Source organism: Neophocaena asiaeorientalis, unplaced genomic scaffold (genome assembly GCF_003031525.2).
Source record: "Neophocaena asiaeorientalis asiaeorientalis breed wild unplaced genomic scaffold, Neophocaena_asiaeorientalis_V1.1 scaffold206, whole genome shotgun sequence".
Classification (NCBI taxonomy): domain Eukaryota; kingdom Metazoa; phylum Chordata; class Mammalia; order Artiodactyla; family Phocoenidae; genus Neophocaena; species Neophocaena asiaeorientalis.
This window is the reverse complement of record NW_020174578.1, coordinates 2,285,933-2,306,351: the sequence shown is the minus strand read 5'-3', so window position 1 is coordinate 2,306,351 and position 20,419 is coordinate 2,285,933. Positions and strand designations below refer to the sequence as shown.

At 40.5% G+C, this 20,419-nt stretch overlaps 1 protein-coding gene across 2 annotated transcripts in view; it reads left to right on the top strand.

Moving 5' to 3' along the window:
- MGAM (maltase-glucoamylase) overlaps positions 1-20,419 on the top strand; it is a 102,764-nt gene that overhangs the window by 34,638 nt on the left and 47,707 nt on the right. For both annotated transcript variants that reach the window (XM_024758017.1, XM_024758018.1), the window contains 12 exons: positions 321-492; positions 2,758-2,857; positions 5,035-5,147; positions 5,430-5,555; positions 6,359-6,490; positions 6,641-6,757; positions 7,976-8,089; positions 9,149-9,233; positions 10,607-10,724; positions 17,276-17,447; positions 18,710-18,826; positions 19,397-19,551. In XM_024758017.1, the coding sequence (XP_024613785.1) occupies positions 321-492; positions 2,758-2,857; positions 5,035-5,147; positions 5,430-5,555; positions 6,359-6,490; positions 6,641-6,757; positions 7,976-8,089; positions 9,149-9,233; positions 10,607-10,724; positions 17,276-17,447; positions 18,710-18,826; positions 19,397-19,551 (1,521 nt within the window). The remainder of the gene's footprint in view (positions 1-320; positions 493-2,757; positions 2,858-5,034; positions 5,148-5,429; positions 5,556-6,358; positions 6,491-6,640; positions 6,758-7,975; positions 8,090-9,148; positions 9,234-10,606; positions 10,725-17,275; positions 17,448-18,709; positions 18,827-19,396; positions 19,552-20,419) is intronic.

Here is a 20,419-nt window from a genome sequence, read left to right as displayed (position 1 = left end):
TATTTTCCCTTTTTTTCCGTCCGTCCATCTAACACCTATTCAGCAGTAACTCTCTATGGAGAATCTACTATACTGTACGACTAATATTCTGGTCATGTGATAGAGAGTCAAGGGGACAAATCTAAGAAATGTGCCAAATGGTACCTGTCCTCAGGAAATCCTGATCTCTTGATGTCCATGGAAAAATGTCACAGGAGGGCAAACGGGGCCGATTAAACAGGGAGTATTGAGTCTCTGAGATACAAGAACAATTTTCTAAGCAGTTGCATTCCCTCCACTCCACTTGCCCACCCGTCCCTGTGTTTTCCACCCACGTCTAGGTTTGACTCCAGCATCGGGCCCCTGCTGTTTGCTGATCAGTTCCTGCAGCTCTCCATCCGACTGCCTAGTGCTAACGTGTATGGTCTGGGAGAACACGTGCACCAGCAGTACCGGCATGATATGAATTGGAAGACCTGGCCCATATTTGCCAGGGACACAATCCCCAAAGGGGTAACCTTTCAGTATGGGACCCTTTCCACTGAATATCATAGCCTCTTTCATGAAGGTCACTCCTAGCAGTGCAGTATAACAGTTAAGAGTCAGGTGCTCGGGTGAGGCTATCTGGATCGGAATTCTGACACTGCTACTCACCAGTTTTGTGGTTCTGGGCAGGTTTCCTCTCTGTGTCTTTAGTTCCCCATCTATGAAATGGGGGTAATATACTTACTTCATAGGGTTGTGATGGGAATTAAATGAATTGATACATGTAGAGTCTCTAGAAGAGTGTCTGCCACATAGAAAATTCTCAATAAATGCCAAGTATTTTTCATCACATTTTCATTTTGAACTAACTAGTTGTGGAGAAAACTAATATTGATTTGGCACAATATGCTGGTTATGGTTACCCTACTTTAGGTTGACCTTTACAAATCACCAACTTACCAGGTTTGTCAGCAAAATAGGATAAAATATCAACTAAAATTCTGTATTAATCATTCTTTGTGTGAAGAATGTTTGGGGCAGTGAAAGAATAGAAGGAGTAGAGTTTCGTTGTTACTATTTTATTTTGTTTTTTCTCTCTTGGTTTTGTTTTGACTGCTAAAACTCAAAGCAAAGGTATTTTCTAGACTCAGCAATACTACATTCAGGTCTTGTTCAGCAACTGTCCCAATTACGCAGAACTAGTGGCTGGATGAAAGGAAATTAGAGGAATAATTTATTCAGTGAATTTTTAAATATATTATCTCTATTTACCAAAAGGACTCTGAGAAAAATAAGTCTAATTTACTCCATTTAACAGACAAGGAAACTGAGGTTTAGGAAAGCCAAATGAATAGCCCAAAGTACGAAAAAAATAGTTCGTAAGGAGCAGAGATAGGATCTAATCCCTGGCCATGCTCCTCGCCATACCATAGGCCTATCAGAAAAACAGGAAAGGTGTTGGGTCCGAGCAGCTCATCTGGGATATGGCTGGTGATGCTTGTTTAATAAGGAGCCTTAGATCTTCGCTCCTTGAAGCGTGCAGTATGGGCACCACCGCGTGACAAATTTGGGCTCTCAGCTCCCTCTTCCATCTACTAAATTAGACCCCCCACTGAAATGAGGTTCCTTTGTAATTTGTATGCACACCAAATTTTGAGATATGCTGTCCCAGAGCAGTGATTCTCAAACATGATTACACATTGGAATCACCCGGGGAAATTGAACGAACTATCAATGTCTGCTTCTATTCCCAGAGATTCTGTTTTAATTGGGGTGGGATGCGGCCCAGGTTGAGAACTACCGTTCTAAAGTCCAGAAGACCAGCTCAAGTTCTAATGTATGCTGTTGTAAAGACTAGAAGACCAGATATCTTAAGTAGAGCTCCATCTAGTTGCAAATTAGGAAGGTGCCTGATTTATATTAGGGTTCGATGGAGTTTTTGCAGATGAGGTTAGGTCAAGACTCTGAGTCAAGGTCAAGCCTCTTTGAGAGAAGAGCTCTTTTTTTAAATAAAAAAATTTTATTGGAGTATAGTTGCTTTACACTGTTGCGTTAATTTCAGATGTACGGCAAAGTGATTCAGTTATACGTATACATATATTCATTCTTTTCTCATGTAGATTATCACAGAATATTGAGTAGAGTTCTCTGTGCTATACAGTAGGTCCTTTTTTTTTTTTTTTTTTTTTTTTTTTTTTGTGGTACGCGGGCCTCTCACTGTTGTGGCCTCTCCCGTTGCGGAGCACAGGCTCCAGACGCGCAGGCCCAGCGGCCATGGCTCACAGGCCCAGCCGCTCCGCGGCATGTGGGATCTTCCCGGACCGGGGCACGAACCTGCGTCCCCTGCATCGGCAGGCGGACTCTCAACCACTGTGCCACCAGGGAAGCCCAGTAGGTCCTTTTTAGTTACCTATCTTATATAGTTCACCCCAAGCTCCTGATTTATCCCTACCCCCAACGTGTCCCCTTTGGTAACCATAAGTTTGTTTTTGATATCTGTAGAGAAGAGCTTTTTTGAACTACAGTTTCAAACCTCCTGTTCTCCCACATCCTAACATATCACAAGTTCTCACATTTCTATTAGATAAATGGTCATAGCTGGCTCATTCTATATGAAAATGCTAATTCACTTGATTAACATCAACCAAGTATAGACCTTATATTAAAAATTTGTGTCTTCTTTGACATGAATTCCTTGTCAATTACTCACATGATTAACATCGATTTCCTAAGCTCTTTCTGGCCATGTGGGGTTTATTTGTAAATTTTTGGTTTTAAATTATCTTTCTGCAGGATGGAACTAACTTGTATGGTGCACAGACATTCTTCCTATGCCTTGAAGATGCTAGTGGATTGTCCTTTGGAGTGTTTCTGATGAACAGCAATGCCATGGGTAAAAGACTAAAGGAATATTCACACACAAGGATGATTTTCAGTCCCTTTCTTACAGCATTATGATAAAGGAATGGTGCCCTTTAGGAATGGCTGAGCCGTAGCTTGGGACCTTGTATGTTCTCTGCTTGTGCCATTCATACTTCATTACCTGTTGACCCATGGAAGCCATGAGTAGAGTCTTCTCTCTTAGCTTACGATTTTCTTGAATCTGGTTGACTCTGTTGGAGTACTTACTATTATAGTGTTAAAACAGCTAACCCTTTCCTATAATCTGTTCTAAGGCAGTTTCTACCAATTTGTTCTTCTCCTTCCTCAGACTTTCATCCAGTACAGGGGTTAATAAAAGCTCTGGTAAGAAACGGGTAATGGCTCTAATAGCAGCGTGTAACCAAGGAACCACAACTGAGCTGTGAATGTCACATCGAGACATCCAGGGGTAGCAAGGCAAAGTGGAGTGTGAGGGTCAGGCAGAGTACAATCAGATTGTTTAAGACCAAATGGTATAATATCATAGGATTCCAGGAAGTACCTTACTTCCTTATCTTTGAAGGTTTTAGATCAGATCAATGATTCTCAACTGTTTTTCTGCTTCCACCAGTAACAACCAATCCCAGGGCAATGAATCAATCCCTACAGGGAAAGAGGAGTTCTGTCAGAATCTCCCAGGGTTGGTGGTCAGCACAGGATATTGATCCCCACCCTCTTCTCAACTGGGACTTGATGGACTAGCTCAGTACTCCTTAAAGCGTGACCCATGGAGTGTTCAAAGACTGTTTCAGGTCTACAGTAAGATGAGTATAAAATTAAGAGCAAACATTGCTGTAGCGTCCAAGTGCATGTATGAAACTTTTTCTAATAATTCATTTTCATGTTATTTTGCAAAAGTATCAGTTTGCAAAGAACTGGAAATTAAAAAAATACAGATCTGATCCTTTACCACAGATTGTTTGAGAATCACTCTAAGTGATCTAAGATGATTCTAAGATACCTGATAGTCAAAGAATAGACTGAGATAATACAAGGATTGTACAGCTTCAGGTGGCTGAAAGGAACCAGAAAATAATCTGTGTCAGGCTTAGAGGGAAAAGTCACAGAATCCTAGATCCTCCGTGTGAGTTGTTCTTATGCCTGAAGAGTATATTTTAGTTGCTCTTGAGACCTTTTATCCCTAATGCAAATCAAAGCTATGGGGAGACTTCATCTCTGAAAATTGCATGTGGGGCTTAGAGGGATTTTGAATGTGTAGTATCATCTCTGACATCTTTTTAGTTCGGCTCTTGCTTGATGTGAGATCTGCTGACGCTAGTACCTCCGTGTGTCTAGCCAGGTTATGTTCCTTCAATAATGATGGGATATGGGGTGGGAACAGCATATTCTGTAGTTGTGAATGTCAGAGAAGAAAATTTTTTTCTCTGTCCTCTTAGGTTTGGTATTTGGGGGCCTGTGAATCAGTCTAACAAAAGACAGGTTAGCAAGAGAGAAAACTAGGTTTATTTATGTGTGCAACCTGCATATACACGAGAGTGCTCAGTGAGTAACTCAAAGGGGCGGTTAGAATTTGGGACTTAGAAACCATCCTAATAGGGGAAGAAATGTACTTAGGATGAAACAAATGGCTTTTTAGAAGGGGTGAGAGGGATAAAGGGCATTTAATGGAACAACAAATGACGTTTTGGAAAGATCAGCGAGCCCTTAGGAGAGTAGTGGGGGCTGGGTGTTCTTGTGTGCTGCCAAGTTATTGTCTCAGAGGAGGTTAGTTTTGCTCCAGGGCAGGGGGTTTATGACAGCTCAGTCTGTATGGGAGGCTCTGCTTTCAGGTGGATAAGGGATTTCAGAAACTCAAACTCATTCCGCTTACAATCATTTTTATGCCCCAGTGGCTTATTCTGGACCCCTTCCTGAAACTGGTTGCTTTTTCATGAAATCCTGACACAGCAGTTAAGACACTGCAGTCACCAGTTATGGAAATCTGTCACAGAACAAATGCTTTGGCCTCTCTTGTGCTGTGAGGGTGGACTTTGATTGTCAGAGTTTGTCCCTTTTTATACAAAAACTGAGGCATTAGGATCACTTAATTAGTGTTCAGATGACTGGTGATCCTCTGGTCTAAAGCTTTGTAATTATTACTCTAGAATAAATTCTAATGTTTATGTGCTTCATTTTTAATCTTTCAAGAGGTTTCCCTCCAGCCCACCCCGGCTGTCACTTACCGCACCACTGGGGGCATTCTCGACTTCTACGTGTTCTTGGGAAACACGCCAGAGCAAGTGGTTCAAGAGTATCAAGAGGTAAACTTATAATGTTATGGTTATGACTGAGGAAATTGTAAATTAGAGCAAAGAAATGTAAATTTAATATGCAAGTGTGACTCACAAACATATGCTATTATAAATGTGCTATTACAAATTGATCCGAACCTCAATGATTTATTAAAGGGCCTAGCATTCTAATATTAAGGAAATAGTGTGTTGGAAAGTGGGGTATGTTTTGTGCCCCCAAACTAATGCGTAGAAAAAGTTTTTGTTAAAAATAGAGTATTTGCTAACTTCCATTTCACATCATTCTTTCAGCTCATTGGACGGCCAGCCCTACCCTCATACTGGGCACTTGGGTTTCATCTCAGTCGTTATGACTATGGAACCCTGGGTAACATGAAAGAAGTCATGGAGAGAAACCGTGCCGCACAGCTGCCTTACGTAAGTAAGGCAGCAAAAAATCCTCCAAAAATAAAAGAATTTTCTTGGGGAATAAGGACAACTCTTTATACTGTCTCCTCCTGAGTTTTTAAAAAAAATATACGACAAAAATATTTTTATATATTCACAATGCTGGACTTTATTGTTGGGCCAACCATTCCTTGAAGGAACTGGTTTTCTTATACTTACTGTATTAATAACATTCTACACAATGCCTTCTTATTTGTATTCTCAAGGCATTTCTTTCCCTAGTTTAAGGGAACAAAAGAATACAGTTTATACATGTAATAAAATATTTTTATGATTTAAGTGGCTAAATTTGAATGTGTCTAGTATATAATGAGTAGCGAGGTCTTACAAGAGATATGCAAAGAGAAACACCCAGTAGTCTCTGGAAGAATCCTCTTCTCTCCCTTACCCCATTCCCTTGGAGGCAGACGCTTAGGTCTTGGAGCAAGAGTCAATTTCATTCTGGGCTCCACTATTTTCATACAAGTAAAATTAGGAAAGAGCAAATGCCAAAGAAGGCTTGAAGTAGAAGAGAAGCAACAATACAAAATGTGGTGTAGTCAAATGCGGGAGAAGTGGGAGAGACAGTCCCTTCTCTCCTTTATCTTGCGGATGACATAGCATTTAGGTAATGGATGTGTTTTGATAGCCTTAGTGATATTTTTTGTAACCCTTGTGGTTTGTTTGTTAGATTGGTTTTCAATGCCGGAGCGCCAGGCAACAAGGTAGGGTGATGCAGCTCATCGGATTCCAGGGGTGGGCTCATAAATTGTGGACGTTGTGTATTCTTTCAGGACGTTCAGCATGCTGATATCGATTATATGCATGAGAGGAAGGACTTCACTTATGATCCAGTAAATTTTAAGGGCTTCCCTGAGTTTGTTAAAGAGTTACACAATAACGGACAAAAATTGGTCATCATTGTGGTATGTGCTGTCCTCTTATTCCCCCACATCAGGTCCTTGCTCTTCCTTGTCATTACGCCTCCTCCCCCTCCCTCATCCCTCAATCCCCAGTTCCCTTTCAGTGCTTCTAGCTCAAAGCTAGGTCCCTCATTTTATTTTTCCCCTTCTTAGGATCCAGCCATCTCCAACAACTCTTCCCCAAGTAATCCCTATGGCCCATATGACAGGGGTTCAGATATGAAGATATGGGTGAATGCTTCAGATGGAGTGACTCCACTCATTGGGGAGGTATCTTAATGGGGAGGTGGGGGCTGGTGGAGGGGCTGTGGCAGTGTGTGTGTGTGTGTGTGTGTGTGTGTGTGTGTCTGTAATTGTTTTGTTTTACATTTTCAGTTGCTTATATATGCTGGGGATCAACTTGCCCTTGTCCTTTCATCCTCAAATACCTACTAGTCATCCCAGTTCTTACATTCCCTTCACAGAAAAGTCCCTTTAAACAATAGACTTAGATACTGAATGTCCACCTCCTCACCTCACCCCCCATTCACTTTTTTTTTTTAATTTATTCATTTTATTTATTTATGTTTGGCTGCGTTGGGTCTTCGTTGCTATGTGCGGGCTTTCTCTAGTTGCGGCGAGCAGGGGCTACTCTTTGTTGCGGTGCGTGGGCTTCTTGTTGCGGTGGCTTCTCTTGTCGCAGAGCATGGGCTCTAGGCACACGGGCTTCAGTAGTTGTGGCACGCAGGCTCAGTAGTTGTGGTGCACAGGCTTAGTTGCTCCGCGGCATGTGGGATCTTCCCAGACCAGGGCTCGAACCCATGTCCCCTGCATTGGCAGGAGGATTCTTAACCACTGCACCACAAGGGAAGTACCCCCCATTCACTCTTCAGCTGACTGCAGTCTACTTTCCTCCCCCGTCACTCCACTGATGCTGCTTTGGCACCAGTTACCTCCTAACTGGCAAATCCAATGAAATTATTTCATTCCTCTTCTTACTCAGTTTTTCTGTTATTTGGCAAGTTTGACTAGTTCTTTCTCAAACTTATTTGTCCTTGTTTTCCATGAAGGTGTTATCTGCTGGTTCACTTCTAACACCTCTGCTGACCCGAGTGCCTAGTGTCTGAGAAGAAGTGGATAGGAAGAGAATAGAGAAGAGTAATTGATGGTTAGAACCCATAACTTGTCATGGGTCAGTTGAAATTATACAGTAGTCTCCCTCATTTACCATTCCTAGGATTAGGAGTAGAGAAGGTGTGAGGAAAGGGTGAGGCATAGTTGAAGATTAGCAAAGACTTAACCATTTTTTTGAAATAAGTTTTTTCTCAAGTGACTATTTGACTCCTCCTATTTAGTCTAAATATTTAAAGCACTTTACATTCCTAATTGAAAAGGACCTGTGCCTGGGCACCTCTGTTGCCATGATTGTATTAGGAATTTCTTTGTACTCTGTTTTACTCTGCATTCATTTAACTTCCTTTGATCAATGTTTTTCTTTTCCTCCTGCAGGTCTGGCCTGGAAAAACTGTGTTTCCTGATTACACCAACCCCAAGTGTACTGCTTGGTGGGCAAATGAATGTGAGCTTTTCCACAATCAAGTAGAATTTGATGGAATCTGGATTGTGAGTTCTTAACATTTTGATTACTAGGTGGCTAACATTCAGACTGTGTATCTCTATATCATCGAGTCATGGAGCACAGGGGGAAGAGGAGGAGAGGAAAGCAAGTATGGCAATAATTCTAGGTATTCTCTCTCTTACTATTCAAATAATCTTACCAAAACATGTAGCTTAGACTTCAAAATCAGATTGTTAGAAGTGGAAGAAAGTAAACCGAGATATTTTTTTTTTCCGAGTCTAGCTCTCCTTTTACAAATGAATGAGCTGAAGTAAAAATAGGTCATGCACTCCTTACATTGTCACAAAGTACACAAATTGTTCAATTGTCCCTTCAGGGCTCTTTCACTTGGATGTGTTGGATAAACTGATCAAAGCCAAAGTACTCAAGTGAGCGACAGAACTGTGGCTGCAGAAAGGACAAATGTCTCACATGATGTCAAATGAAAACAAATGCAAAGCAGCAGGTGTCTGGCACAATTTACAGAGCTCTAGAGTTGAACTTTTTTTCTATTTATAAGAGAAAGGTAGAAAATGCAAATACAAAGAGCTAAACAGATGAGGAGAGCTAAAGTGATATCAACCAAAGACATCTACCATCAATATTTCAGCATGCATGTTTCCAGAGCCCTCACTTGCACAGCTGTGGGTACATGCTTGTTCTCTCACTCTCTCTGCATATGTTTGTATTATATATGTATATGCATTTATATGTGTGTGTATTCATAGCTATATTTGAATATTTAGAGAATGTATGAGTTGATATACATGGGACCATATAAATTGAAATATTGTTCACCTAATATTTTTGGAAATTTTTCATTTTCAATGATTATATACATATATCATTTTGAAGGGATTTTAAGAACCTTCTCCACAAAGCCTTCAATGGGTAGAGAAGGCAGGACAGGAACATCTATTTCTCTCCTTAACATAAGAACCTCGTTAAAAAAAGAAATATCTAGAATCATTTCTCTGAGTCCTAAACAAAAAGAAAGACACCATCAGTACAACATACCAGGATATGTAACTTTTTCTTAATAGTCTTTGTTCTTTGTCTTCTAGGATATGAATGAAGTCTCCAACTTCGTGGATGGTTCAGTTTCAGGATGTTCCACAAACAATCTAAATTATCCCCCATTCACTCCCAGTAAGTGCTGACTAGTTTGATTAAAATGGCAATGAATATCTGGTATTTTAAATTCATAAGGATATATATGAATAACCTGGCAAGAGATTTTTTACATAAATTGCATAGGAGAAGGAAAATGTGGGTACTATATAAAGAAAACTAGGAAAGAAAATCAAAACACTCTATGCTTTCCTAAATGAGGCATAAATTCAAAAGGGGCAGTCAATCTAGTCCTTCTACCTACATCTGAGCTGTTTCTGTTCCAGAGAAGATATGGTGCAGAAGCCAGAGGTTAGTGGTTAGTTCATTTTCCTCTCAAGTGTGTACCCAAATAGGTTAGGGCTAACCAGAGAGAGACTAGGTAACCAGGTTAGGTCTTCATATGAAGGTCTAGTCTGGTAATGTCAAGAAGAACAGATGTCAGTGAAGAACAGATTTGGACCATAAAATGAAAGGAAGCCAGAACCCATTGGTGGGGTGGGAGGGAAGAGGGGGGCGGGTCAACATCAGAGTCAGTGAGTATGATGCTAGTGAGTTCTGACTGAACTTTGAACAACAGTGTATCCCAGGGTGTGGCCCTGGAATCACAGCATTTATTGTAGTTTGAAGAAATCTAGAGGCTCACAGATAAATTGTATCTTGATTAAGAAAGGAATGAGCTGCTAGAATTATAGCATCTTATGAAAACTTCCAGTCTGATGGAAAAATAGGAAATTAGGGCAGTTGGGTCAGGATCAAATGCTGAGAGACTCAGATGGGAGGCTTCATTCTTTTGGTGATAGAAACTATTTAAGTTTTAGAGGGAAACATAACAGTCAAATGGTTTTAGAAATATTGATCTGGCATTAATGTGTGCTTCTAATGTGAATTAGAAGATCAGTAGATCAGAGTTAAATAAGCCATTAAGAAAACAATTGCAATGATTAAGAAAACGGTAATTTGGATCTGAACCATAGTGGTGCAAGGGGAGCAGAAAAGATTGGATGAATGAAAGAGAGATTGGTCAGTCATCCCTTATGACAGCTTAGAGAAAGGGTGAGAAATTAATTTACGCTTTCATCTAATATTTTTATTCTTGGACCACTTAATTTAGCTCAGTTTGAAGACTTCAGATCTAACTTCAAGTCTAACTAGATCCACTTACTTCCAAATACTTGCCTCTGGTCACCTGTACACCCAGGTGGGAGAATGTGTATGGGTCAGCACAATTTTTTTGTATATCAGAGAAACTACTGAAAGTATATATCCTTCTGATAGTGAGGAAGCTGTATGATCATTTCCAGGATGGCCACAAAAAATGCCTGCCTAGGGAGCCACAATTTCAGGTGATAGTCGAGAAACAGGGAATATGCATCTCAGGCTCTCATTGACTGATCTCTCTTTTGTCGTAGGAATCCTGGATGGGTACCTGTTCTGCAAGAGTCTCTGCATGGATGCAGTACAGCACTGGGGCAAGCAATATGATGTCCACAATCTGTATGGCTACTCCATGGCAATTGCCACAGCAGAGTAAGGCCATTATTGCTATGGACTTAATATATGATCAGATTTACTTAATACATGATCAAATTCTTAGTCTCACTAGATGCCGGTTGCCAGTGTGTTATTTTTAAGAACTCAGCAAGGGAGATTGGTTCAAGATGGCGGAGTAGAAGGACGTGTGCTCACTTCCTCTTGCAAGGGCATCAGAATCACAACTAACTGCTGAACAATCATTGACAGGAAGACACTGGAACTCACCAAAAAAGACACCCCACATCCAAAGACAAAGAAGAAGCCTCAATGAGACAGTAGGAGGGACGCAATCATAATAAAATCAAATCCCATAACCACTGGGTGGGTGACTCACAAACTGGAGAGCATTTATACCACAGAAGTACACCCACTGGAGTGAAGGTTCTGAGCCCCACGTCAAGCTTCCGAAGCTGGGGGTCTGGCAATGGGAGGACGAATTCCCAGCGAATCAGACTTTGCAGGCTAGTGGGATTTGATTGCAGGACTTTGACAGGACTGGGGGGAACAGAGACTCCAGTCTCGCAGGGCACACGCAAAGTAGTGTGCGTATCAGGACCCAGGGGGAAGGAGCTGTGACCCCATAGGAGACTGAACCAGACATACCTGCTAGTGTTGGAGGGTTTCCTGCAGAGGCGGGTGGCAGCTGTGGCTCACCACAGGGACTAGGACACTGGCAGCAGAAGTTCTGGGAAGTACTCATTGGCTTGAGCCCTCCTGGAGTCCGCCATTAGCCCCACCAAAAAGCCTGTAGTCTCCAGTGCAGGGTCACCTCAGGTCAAACAACCAACAAGGAGGGAACTCAGCCCCACCCATCAGCAGACAAGCAGGTTAAAGTTTTACTGAGCTCTGTCCACCAGAGCAAAACCCAGCTCGGCCTACCACTAGTCCCTCCCATCAGGAAGCTTGCACAAGCCTCTTAAGATAGCCTCATCCACCAGAGGGCATACAGCAGAAGCAAGAAGAACTACAATCCTGCAGCCTGTGGAACGAAAACCACATTCACAGAAAGATAGACAAAATGAAAAGGCAGAGGACCATGTACCAGATGAAGGAACAAGATAAAAACCCAGAAAAACAACTAAATGAAGTGGAGATAGGGAACCTTCCAGAAAAAGAATTCAGAATAATGATAATGAAGATGATCCAGGACCTTGGAAAAAGAATGGAGGCAAAGATCGAGAAGATGCAAGAAATGTTTAAAAAAGACCTAGAAGAATTAAAGAACAAATAAACAGAGATGAACAATACAATAACTGAAATGAAGAATACACTAGAAGGAATGAATAGCAGAATAACTGAGGCAGAAGAACGGATAAGTGACCTGGAAGGCAGAATGGTGGAAATCACTGCTGCAGAACAGATTAAAGAAAAAAGAATGAAAAGAAATGAAGACAGCCTAAGAGACCTCTGGGACAACATTAAACACACCAACATTCACGTTATAGGGGTCCCAGAAGGAGAAGAGTGAGAGAAAGGACCCAAGAAAATGTTTTGAAGAGATCATAGTCGAAAACTTCCCTAACATGGGAAAGGAAATAGCCACCCAAGTCCAGGAAGTGCAGAGAGTCCCAGGTAGGATAAACCCAAGGAGAAACACACTGAGACACATAGTAATCAAACTGACAAAAATTAAAGACAGAGAAAAATTATTGAAAGCAACAGGGGAAAAACAACATACAAGGGAACTCCCATTAAGGTTAACAGCTGATTTCTCAGCAGAAACTCTACAAGGCAGAAGGGAGTGGCACCATATATTTAAAGTGATGAAAGAGAAGAAACTACAACCAGGATTACTCTACCTGGCAAGGATCTCATTCAGATTCGATGGAGAAATCAAAAGCTTTACAGATGAGCAAAAGCTAAGATAATTCAGCACCACCAAACCAGGTCTACAACAAATGCAAAAGGAACTTCTCTAAGTGGGAAACAGAAGAGAAGGAAAAGACCTACAAAAACAAACTCAAAACAATTAAGAAAATGGTAATAGGAAAATACATATCGATAATTACCTTAAATGTAAGTGGATTAAGTGCTCCAACCAAAAGACACAGGCTCCCTGAATGGATACAAAAACAAGACCCATATATATGCTGTCTACAAGAGACCCACTTCAGACCTAGGGACACATACAGACTGAAAGTGAAGGGATAGAAAAAGATATTCCGTGCAAATGGAAATCAAAAGAAAACTGGAGTAGTAATACTCATATCAGATAAAATAGACTTTAAAATAAGAATGTTACAAGAGACAAGGAAGGACACTACATAATGATCAAGGGATCAGTCCAAGAAGAAGATATAACAATTGTAAAAATATATACACCCAACATAGGAGCACCTCAATACAAAAGGCAAATGCTAACAGCTATAAAAGAGGAAATTGACAGTAACACAATAATAGTGGGGGACTTTGACACCTCACTTATAACAATGGACAGATCATCCAGATAGAAAATTAATAAGGAAACACAAGCTTTAAATGATACAACAGACCAGATAGGTTTAATTGATATTTATAGGACAGTCCATCCCAAAACAGCAGATTACCCTTTCTTCTCAAGTGCACATGGAACATTCTCCAGGACAGATCATGTCTGGGGTCATAAATCAAGCCTCAGTAAATTTAAGAAAAATTGAAATCATATCAAGCATCTTTTCTGACCACAACGCTATAAGATTAGAATTAAATTACAGGGGAAAAATGTAAAAAACACAAACACAGGGAGGCTAAACAATACGTTGCTAAATAACCAAGAGATCACTGAAGAAGTCAAAGAGGAAACCAAAAAATGCCTAGAGACAAATGACAATTAAAACACGGTTGCAGCAAAAGCAGTTCTAAGAGGGAAGTTTATAACAATACAGTCCTACCTCAAGAAACAAGAAAAATCTCAAATAAACAATCTAACCTTACATCTAAAGGAACTAGAGAAAGAAGAGCAAACAAAACCCAAAGTTAGTAGAAGGAAAGAAATCATGCCTATCAGAGCAGAAACAAATGAAATAGAAACAAAGAAAACAATAGCAAAGATCAATAAAACTAAAAGCTGGTTCTTTGAGAAGATAAACAAAATTGATAAACCATTAGCCAGACTCAACAAGAAAAAGAGGGAGAGGACTCAAATCAATAAAATTAGAAATGAAAAAGGAGAAGTTACAGCAGACACTGCAGAAATACAAAGCATCCTAAGAGACTACTACAAGCAACTCTATGTCAATAAAATGGACAACCTGGAAGAAATGGACAAATTCTTAGAAAGGTATAACCTTCCAAGACTGAACCAGGAAGAAATAGAAAATATGAACAGACAAATCACAAGTAATGAAATTGAAACTGTGATTAAAAATTTTCCAACAAACAAAAGTCCAGGACCAGATGGCTTCACAGGTGAATTCTATCAAACATTTAGAGAAGAGCTAACACCCATCCTTCTCAAATTCTTGCAAAAAATTGCAGAGGAATGAACACTCCCAAACTCATTCTATGAGGCCACCATAATCCTGATACCAAAACCAGACAAAGATACTACAAAAAAAAGAAAATTACAGACCAATATCACTGATGAATATAGATGCAAAAATCCTCAACAAAATACTAGCAAACAGAATCCAACAACACATTAAAAAGATCATACACCATGATCAAGTAGGATTTATCCCAGGAAAGCAAGGATTCTTCCATATATGCAAATCAATCAATGTGATACACCATATTAACAAATTGAAGGATGAAAACCATATGATCATCTCAATAGATGCAGAAAAAGCTTTTGACAAAATTCAGCACCCATTTATGATAAAAGCTCTCCAGAAAATGGGCCTAGAGGGAACCTACTTCAACATAATAAAGGCCATATATGACAAACCCACAACCAACATCATTCTCAGTGGTGAAAAACTGAAACCATTTTCTCTAAGATTATGAACAAGACAAGGTTGCCCACTCTCACCACTATTATTCAACAGTTTTGTAAGTTTTAGCCACAGCAATCAGAGAAGAAAAAGAAATAAAAGGAATACAAATTGGAAAAGAAGAAGTAAAATTGTCATTGTTTGCAGATGACAAGATACTATACATACAGTATCCTAAAGATGCTTCCAGAAAACTACTAGAGCTAATCAATGAATTTGATAAAGTAGCAGGATACAAAATTAATGCACAGAAATCTCTTGCATTCCTATACACTAACAACAAAAAATCTGAAAGAGAAATTAAGGAAATGTTTACCATTTACCATTGCAACAAAAAGAATAAAATATCTAGGAATAAACCTACCTATGGAGACAAAAGACCTGTATGCAGAAAACTATAAGACACTGATGAAAGAAATTAAAGACAATACAAACAGATGGAAAGATATACCATGTATTTGGATTGGAAGACTCAACATTGTGAAAATGACTATACTATCCAAAGCAATCTGCAGATTCAGTGCAATCCCTATCAAACTACCAATGGCATTCTTCACAAAACTAGAACAAAAAATTGCATAATTTGTATGGAAACACAAAAGACCTTGAGTAGTCAATGCAGTATTGAGAAAGAAAAACAGAGCTGGAGGAATTAGGCTCCCTGCCTTCAGACTATACCACAAAGCTACAGTGATGAAGACAGTATGGTACTGGCACAAAAACAGAAATAGAGATCAATGGAACAGGATAGAAAGCCCAGAGATAAACCCACACACCTATGGTCAACTAATTTATGACAAAGGAGGCAAGGATATACAATGGAGAAAAGACAGCCTCTTCTATAAGTGGTGCTGGGAAAACTGGACAGGTACATGTGAAAGAATGAAATTAGAACACTCCCTAACACCATACACAAAAATAAACTCACAATGGATTAAAGACCTAAATGTAAGACAAGACACTGTAAAAATCTTAGAGGAAAACATAGGAAGAACACTCTTTGACATAAATCACTGCAAATTATTTTTCACCCATCTCCCAGAGTAATGGAAATAAAAACAAAAATAAACAAATAGGACCTAATGAAACGCAAAAGCTTTTGCACATCAAAGGAAACTATAAACAAGATGATAAGACAGCCCTCAGAATGGGAGAAAATATTTGCAAACGAATCAACGGACAAAGGATTAATCTCCAAAATACATAAACAGCTCATGCAGCTCAATATTAAAAAAAGAAACAACCCAATCCAAAATGGGCAGAAGACCTAAATAGACATTTCTCTAAAGAAGACATACAGATGGCCAAGAGGCACATGAAAAGCTGCTCAACATCTCTAATTATTAGAGAAATGCAAATCAAAACTACAATGAGGTATCACCTCACACCATTTAGAATGGGCATCATCAGAAAATTTACAAACAACAAATGCTGGAGAGGGTGTGGAGAAAAGGGAACCCTCTTGCACTGTTGGTGGGAATGTAAATTGATACAGCCACTATGGAGAACAGTATGGAGGTTCCTTAAAAAACTAAAAATAGAATTACCATATGACCCAGCAATCCCACTAGTGAGCCTTTACCCAGAGAAAACCATAATTCAGAAAGACACATGCACCCCAATGTTCTTTGCAGCACTATTTATTATAGCCAGGTCATGGAAGCAACCTAAATGCCCATCAACAGACGAATGGATAGAGAAGATGTGGTGCATATATACAATGGAATATTACTCAGCCATAAAAAAGAATGAAATTGGGTCATTTGTTGAGACGTGGATGGACCTAGAGACTATCATACAGAGTGAAGTAAGTCAGAAAGAGAAAAACAAATATCGTATATTAACGCATATATGTTGAATCTAGAAAAATGGTACAGATGAAGACACATATAGAGAACAAACGTATGGACACCAGGGGGGGAAGGCAGGGTGGTGGTGGTGGGATGAATTGGGAAGTTGGGATGGACATGTATACACTGATGTGTATAAAATAGATAACTAATAAGAACTTGCTATATTAAAAAAAAATAAACCAGCAATACAGAAAAAAGAATGTAAAAACAAAATTTGGCAAGATAAGTATGGTTGTTATTATTGAATGAATGAAGAAAATCCTGATCACATTGGGAGGAAGGAATCCAATAAGTATTTGTGTACTGTGTATAATGAAAGAAAGAATGAATAAATGAATGAATGAAAGGTTGGAAGAAAGGGAAGTAATTTGACCAAGGTGAAACAGCTAATAAAATGTAAGAGCAAAATTTGGATTCATTTCTGCATGAGTCCAAGGCCCATGTATTTTCCTCTCTGCCATACTGTTATAGACTGGTGTATGGAGGGTTAAGTAACTTATAGACTTCATGTGCTTTGGGGTTTTAGGTACTGGCTCAGTATCCTTCTACTGAACTTTGAAATTATGGAGTTAATAATGTACATAAAATGTCTAAAACAAAACAAAATATAAACATACTCAATGGTACAGTCTGCTCCCAACAGCAACTCTAACTCTACAGGAGAGAGCTAGAAGGGAAGAGTGCGGTATTAACTTGAGATCCTCGATATTATCACTCTGTCCTCTGGGCTAAGGCACGCTAAGGTCACACATTGACTCCCTAAGTCTCTCTCCCTCTCTAGAGCTGTCAAGACTGTGTTCCCTAACAAGAGAAGCTTCATTTTAACCCGTTCTACCTTTGCGGGGTCTGGCAAGTTTGCAGCCCACTGGTTAGGAGACAACGCAGCCACCTGGAATGACCTTCGATGGTCCATCCCTGGCATGCTCGAGTTCAGCCTTTTTGGTATCCCAATGGTGAGTCCACATCCCAGTCCCCAGAATGCCTCATGCTAGAAGTTTTTCAAATGATAAAGCTCCCCTCTACTGCCCTCCATGGCCCAGGGATTTAAAGTCTGGAGGGTTATGTGCTTCATCCACATCAGTATGACACTGATACCACGACATTCTTTCCTGTACTGCCTTATAAGGATAGAAGGTGCAAGCTTGAAGTGGTAGTGTTGGAATTTTTTTTTTTAAGTACAACATACACACAAAAAAGTGCACATGTCCTTAAGGTTACAGTTGGCATCTTTTAGTTAAATTTAGCATATCTGTTTATTGAGCTCTTACTTTGAGCAAGGCATTGAGCTAGGTATGCAGGGTGAGGGTGGAGAGAAACATAAATATAGTAACAGAAACACCTTCCTTCCGCACACCCCCAAAGTCTCTCAGTCTCTCTCTCTCTCTCTCTCTCCACACACACACACACACACACACACACACACACACATAATTATGACAAGCTAGGGTAAAAGTGCAAACAGGAACATATCATTTAAATGTTAAAAGAAATCCTGAGAAAAGTACTTAACAACTGTAACAAGATTACAAGGAAAAATGGGAGTCCTGGGAGGGAGTAAATAGTAACTTCATGCAAAAGATGGCACTTGAGTTTAACCTTGAAAGTGGGTATGTTTTATCAGACTGATGGGGGGGAGGTCATTTTAAGACTGAGAAATTTTAAGACTGAGACCAGCAAGGGGCAGAATTTGAGTGTCCCTAAGGATTGGAGTGTAGGACTGAAATGAGAAATGATGCTGGAAAGGTAGGTTGGAACCAGGTTTTGAGGTGTTAGTAGGGCAGGCAGCAGGAGACCCTGGGGATTTTTGAATAGATGAATGACCTGATCAGAATTAGGCTTTGGAAAATTAATTCTCCTAGTGCTGTGGTCAAAGTAATAATATCAACGGTATTTCTAGTTGCTATTCACCAAAAAACTATTGCGCATCAAGTGTTTTACTTCCATTATCTCATTTACTAAAACCCTAGAGTGCCCACTTTAACAAAATGAGGAAACTGAGGCACAGAAGTGTTAAGTAATTCATTTGCATTCACCTGGCAGTACAGAGTGGACATAGGATTTAGCCCAGTTCCATCACACAGAAGTAGCCTTCTCAGGAAGAGGTTAGTACAGCCAAGTACAGCTGGTAGGTCCCTGGTAGAAAGCAAAGCCCAGGAGCAGGGGGTGGTAATGGAAGTGAGGTACACATGCCGTCGCTGTCTGTGTGTCCTTCCAGGTGGGTTCTGACATATGTGGCTTTACATTGGATGCTTCCGAAGAGCTCTGCAGGAGGTGGATGCAGCTGGGAGCGTTCTATCCATTTTCCAGGAATCACAATGGCCAAGGCTACAAGGTAAGTCTCCCAGGAGATATGATCAAAATAGACTTGGTATACATGAGGACTGGATCTACCTGCATCCTGTCCGGGAAATCCGTTGAGCCAGCTTCCTGCCTGGTGCTTCACGTAGGCTAACGGGGACCACCGTTTGCAATTAACCAGGACTCACGATGCACCGTTAAAATGCCCTCTGCCGACACAACCCCTGCTACCTCTACCGCGGCAGTCAAGGAAATGGCGAGTGTGTGAAGGTTTTTAATCAAACCTTTATACACTTTATTTGCATTGCTCATTTTGTAGTGAAAATCAAATGAGGAAATACTTCAAAGTTATTTAAATGGCAGTCTACTGAGAGCACCCATAGAATGAATGAGGGGGGATGCAGTGCAGGGTGAAGAATGGCCACTTAACTTGGTGGAATGATCTCCCTTTGCCCAACCCTACTGCTCAGAGGCAAAGTTTGCAAGGTAGGCCCCAGGTCTCACAGGAACAAAACTCTTGGTTGTGATGAATGGGGTCTGATATCTCCAGAGGCTTTTCTTATTTGTAACCAGGTGTCAATTGCAACCTCTCGTTTCTTCCCAGGCCCAGGATCCTGCCTCCTTTGGAGCTGACTCTCTGCTGTTGAATTCCTCCAGGCACTACCTTACCATCCGCTATGCTCTATTGCCCTATCTCTACACCCTCTTCTACCATGCTCACAGCCAGGGGGACACGGTGGCCAGGCCCCTTCTGCATGAGTAAGTTCACCTAGCCCAAAGGAATTTTGTTAATGTAACTGGGTGACATTGACTGTATCATCAAATATAAGAGTGAAGGGACTTCCCTGGTGGTCCAGCGGGTAAGACTCTGCACTCCCAATGAAGGGGGCCTGGGTTCAATCCCTGGTCGGGAAACTAGATCCTGCATGCAAGTCAAAACCAAGAATTCTCACTCAACTAAGAGTCTACATGCTGCAATGAAGATCCCGTGAGCTGCAACTAAGACCGGCAGCATCCTAAATGAATAAACAAATATTAAAAAAAAAATGAGTGGGGCTTCCCTGGTGGTGCAGTGGTTGAGAGTCCGCCTGCCGATGCAGAGGACATGGGTTCGTGCCCCAGTCCGGGAAGATCATACATGCCGCGGAATAGCTGGGCCTGTGAGCTATGGCTGCTAGTCCTGCGTGTCCGGAGCCTGTGCTCCGCAACGGGAGAGGCCGCAACAGTGAGAGGCCCGCGTACTGCAAAGAAAATGAGTGAAATTTAAAAATCCAAACAGTTACTCAGATATATTTTTTTAACTTGAATAATGAGTTGGTATTTGCAAGGCCATTGCTGCCTATGTACTATTTTAGGTATATTTAAGTATTATAGCCTGTTCCCTTTTGGGGAGACAACTAGACTAAAAGTTGTGGAATTTGGGGTCTTTGTTCCACCAACTAACTCTATACCTTAGACAAATCGTTTAAGTTCTTTCATCCTTAGTTTCTTTAACCTTAATTTAAAGGATTTGATAGCTTGAACCTGATGGTCGCTTTTGTAATGCACCATGTTCCAGCTCTAGGTCATTTACATACTAATAAGAATAGTATGGAGGATTTTCCTGAATTCAGAATTTTTATTGTCA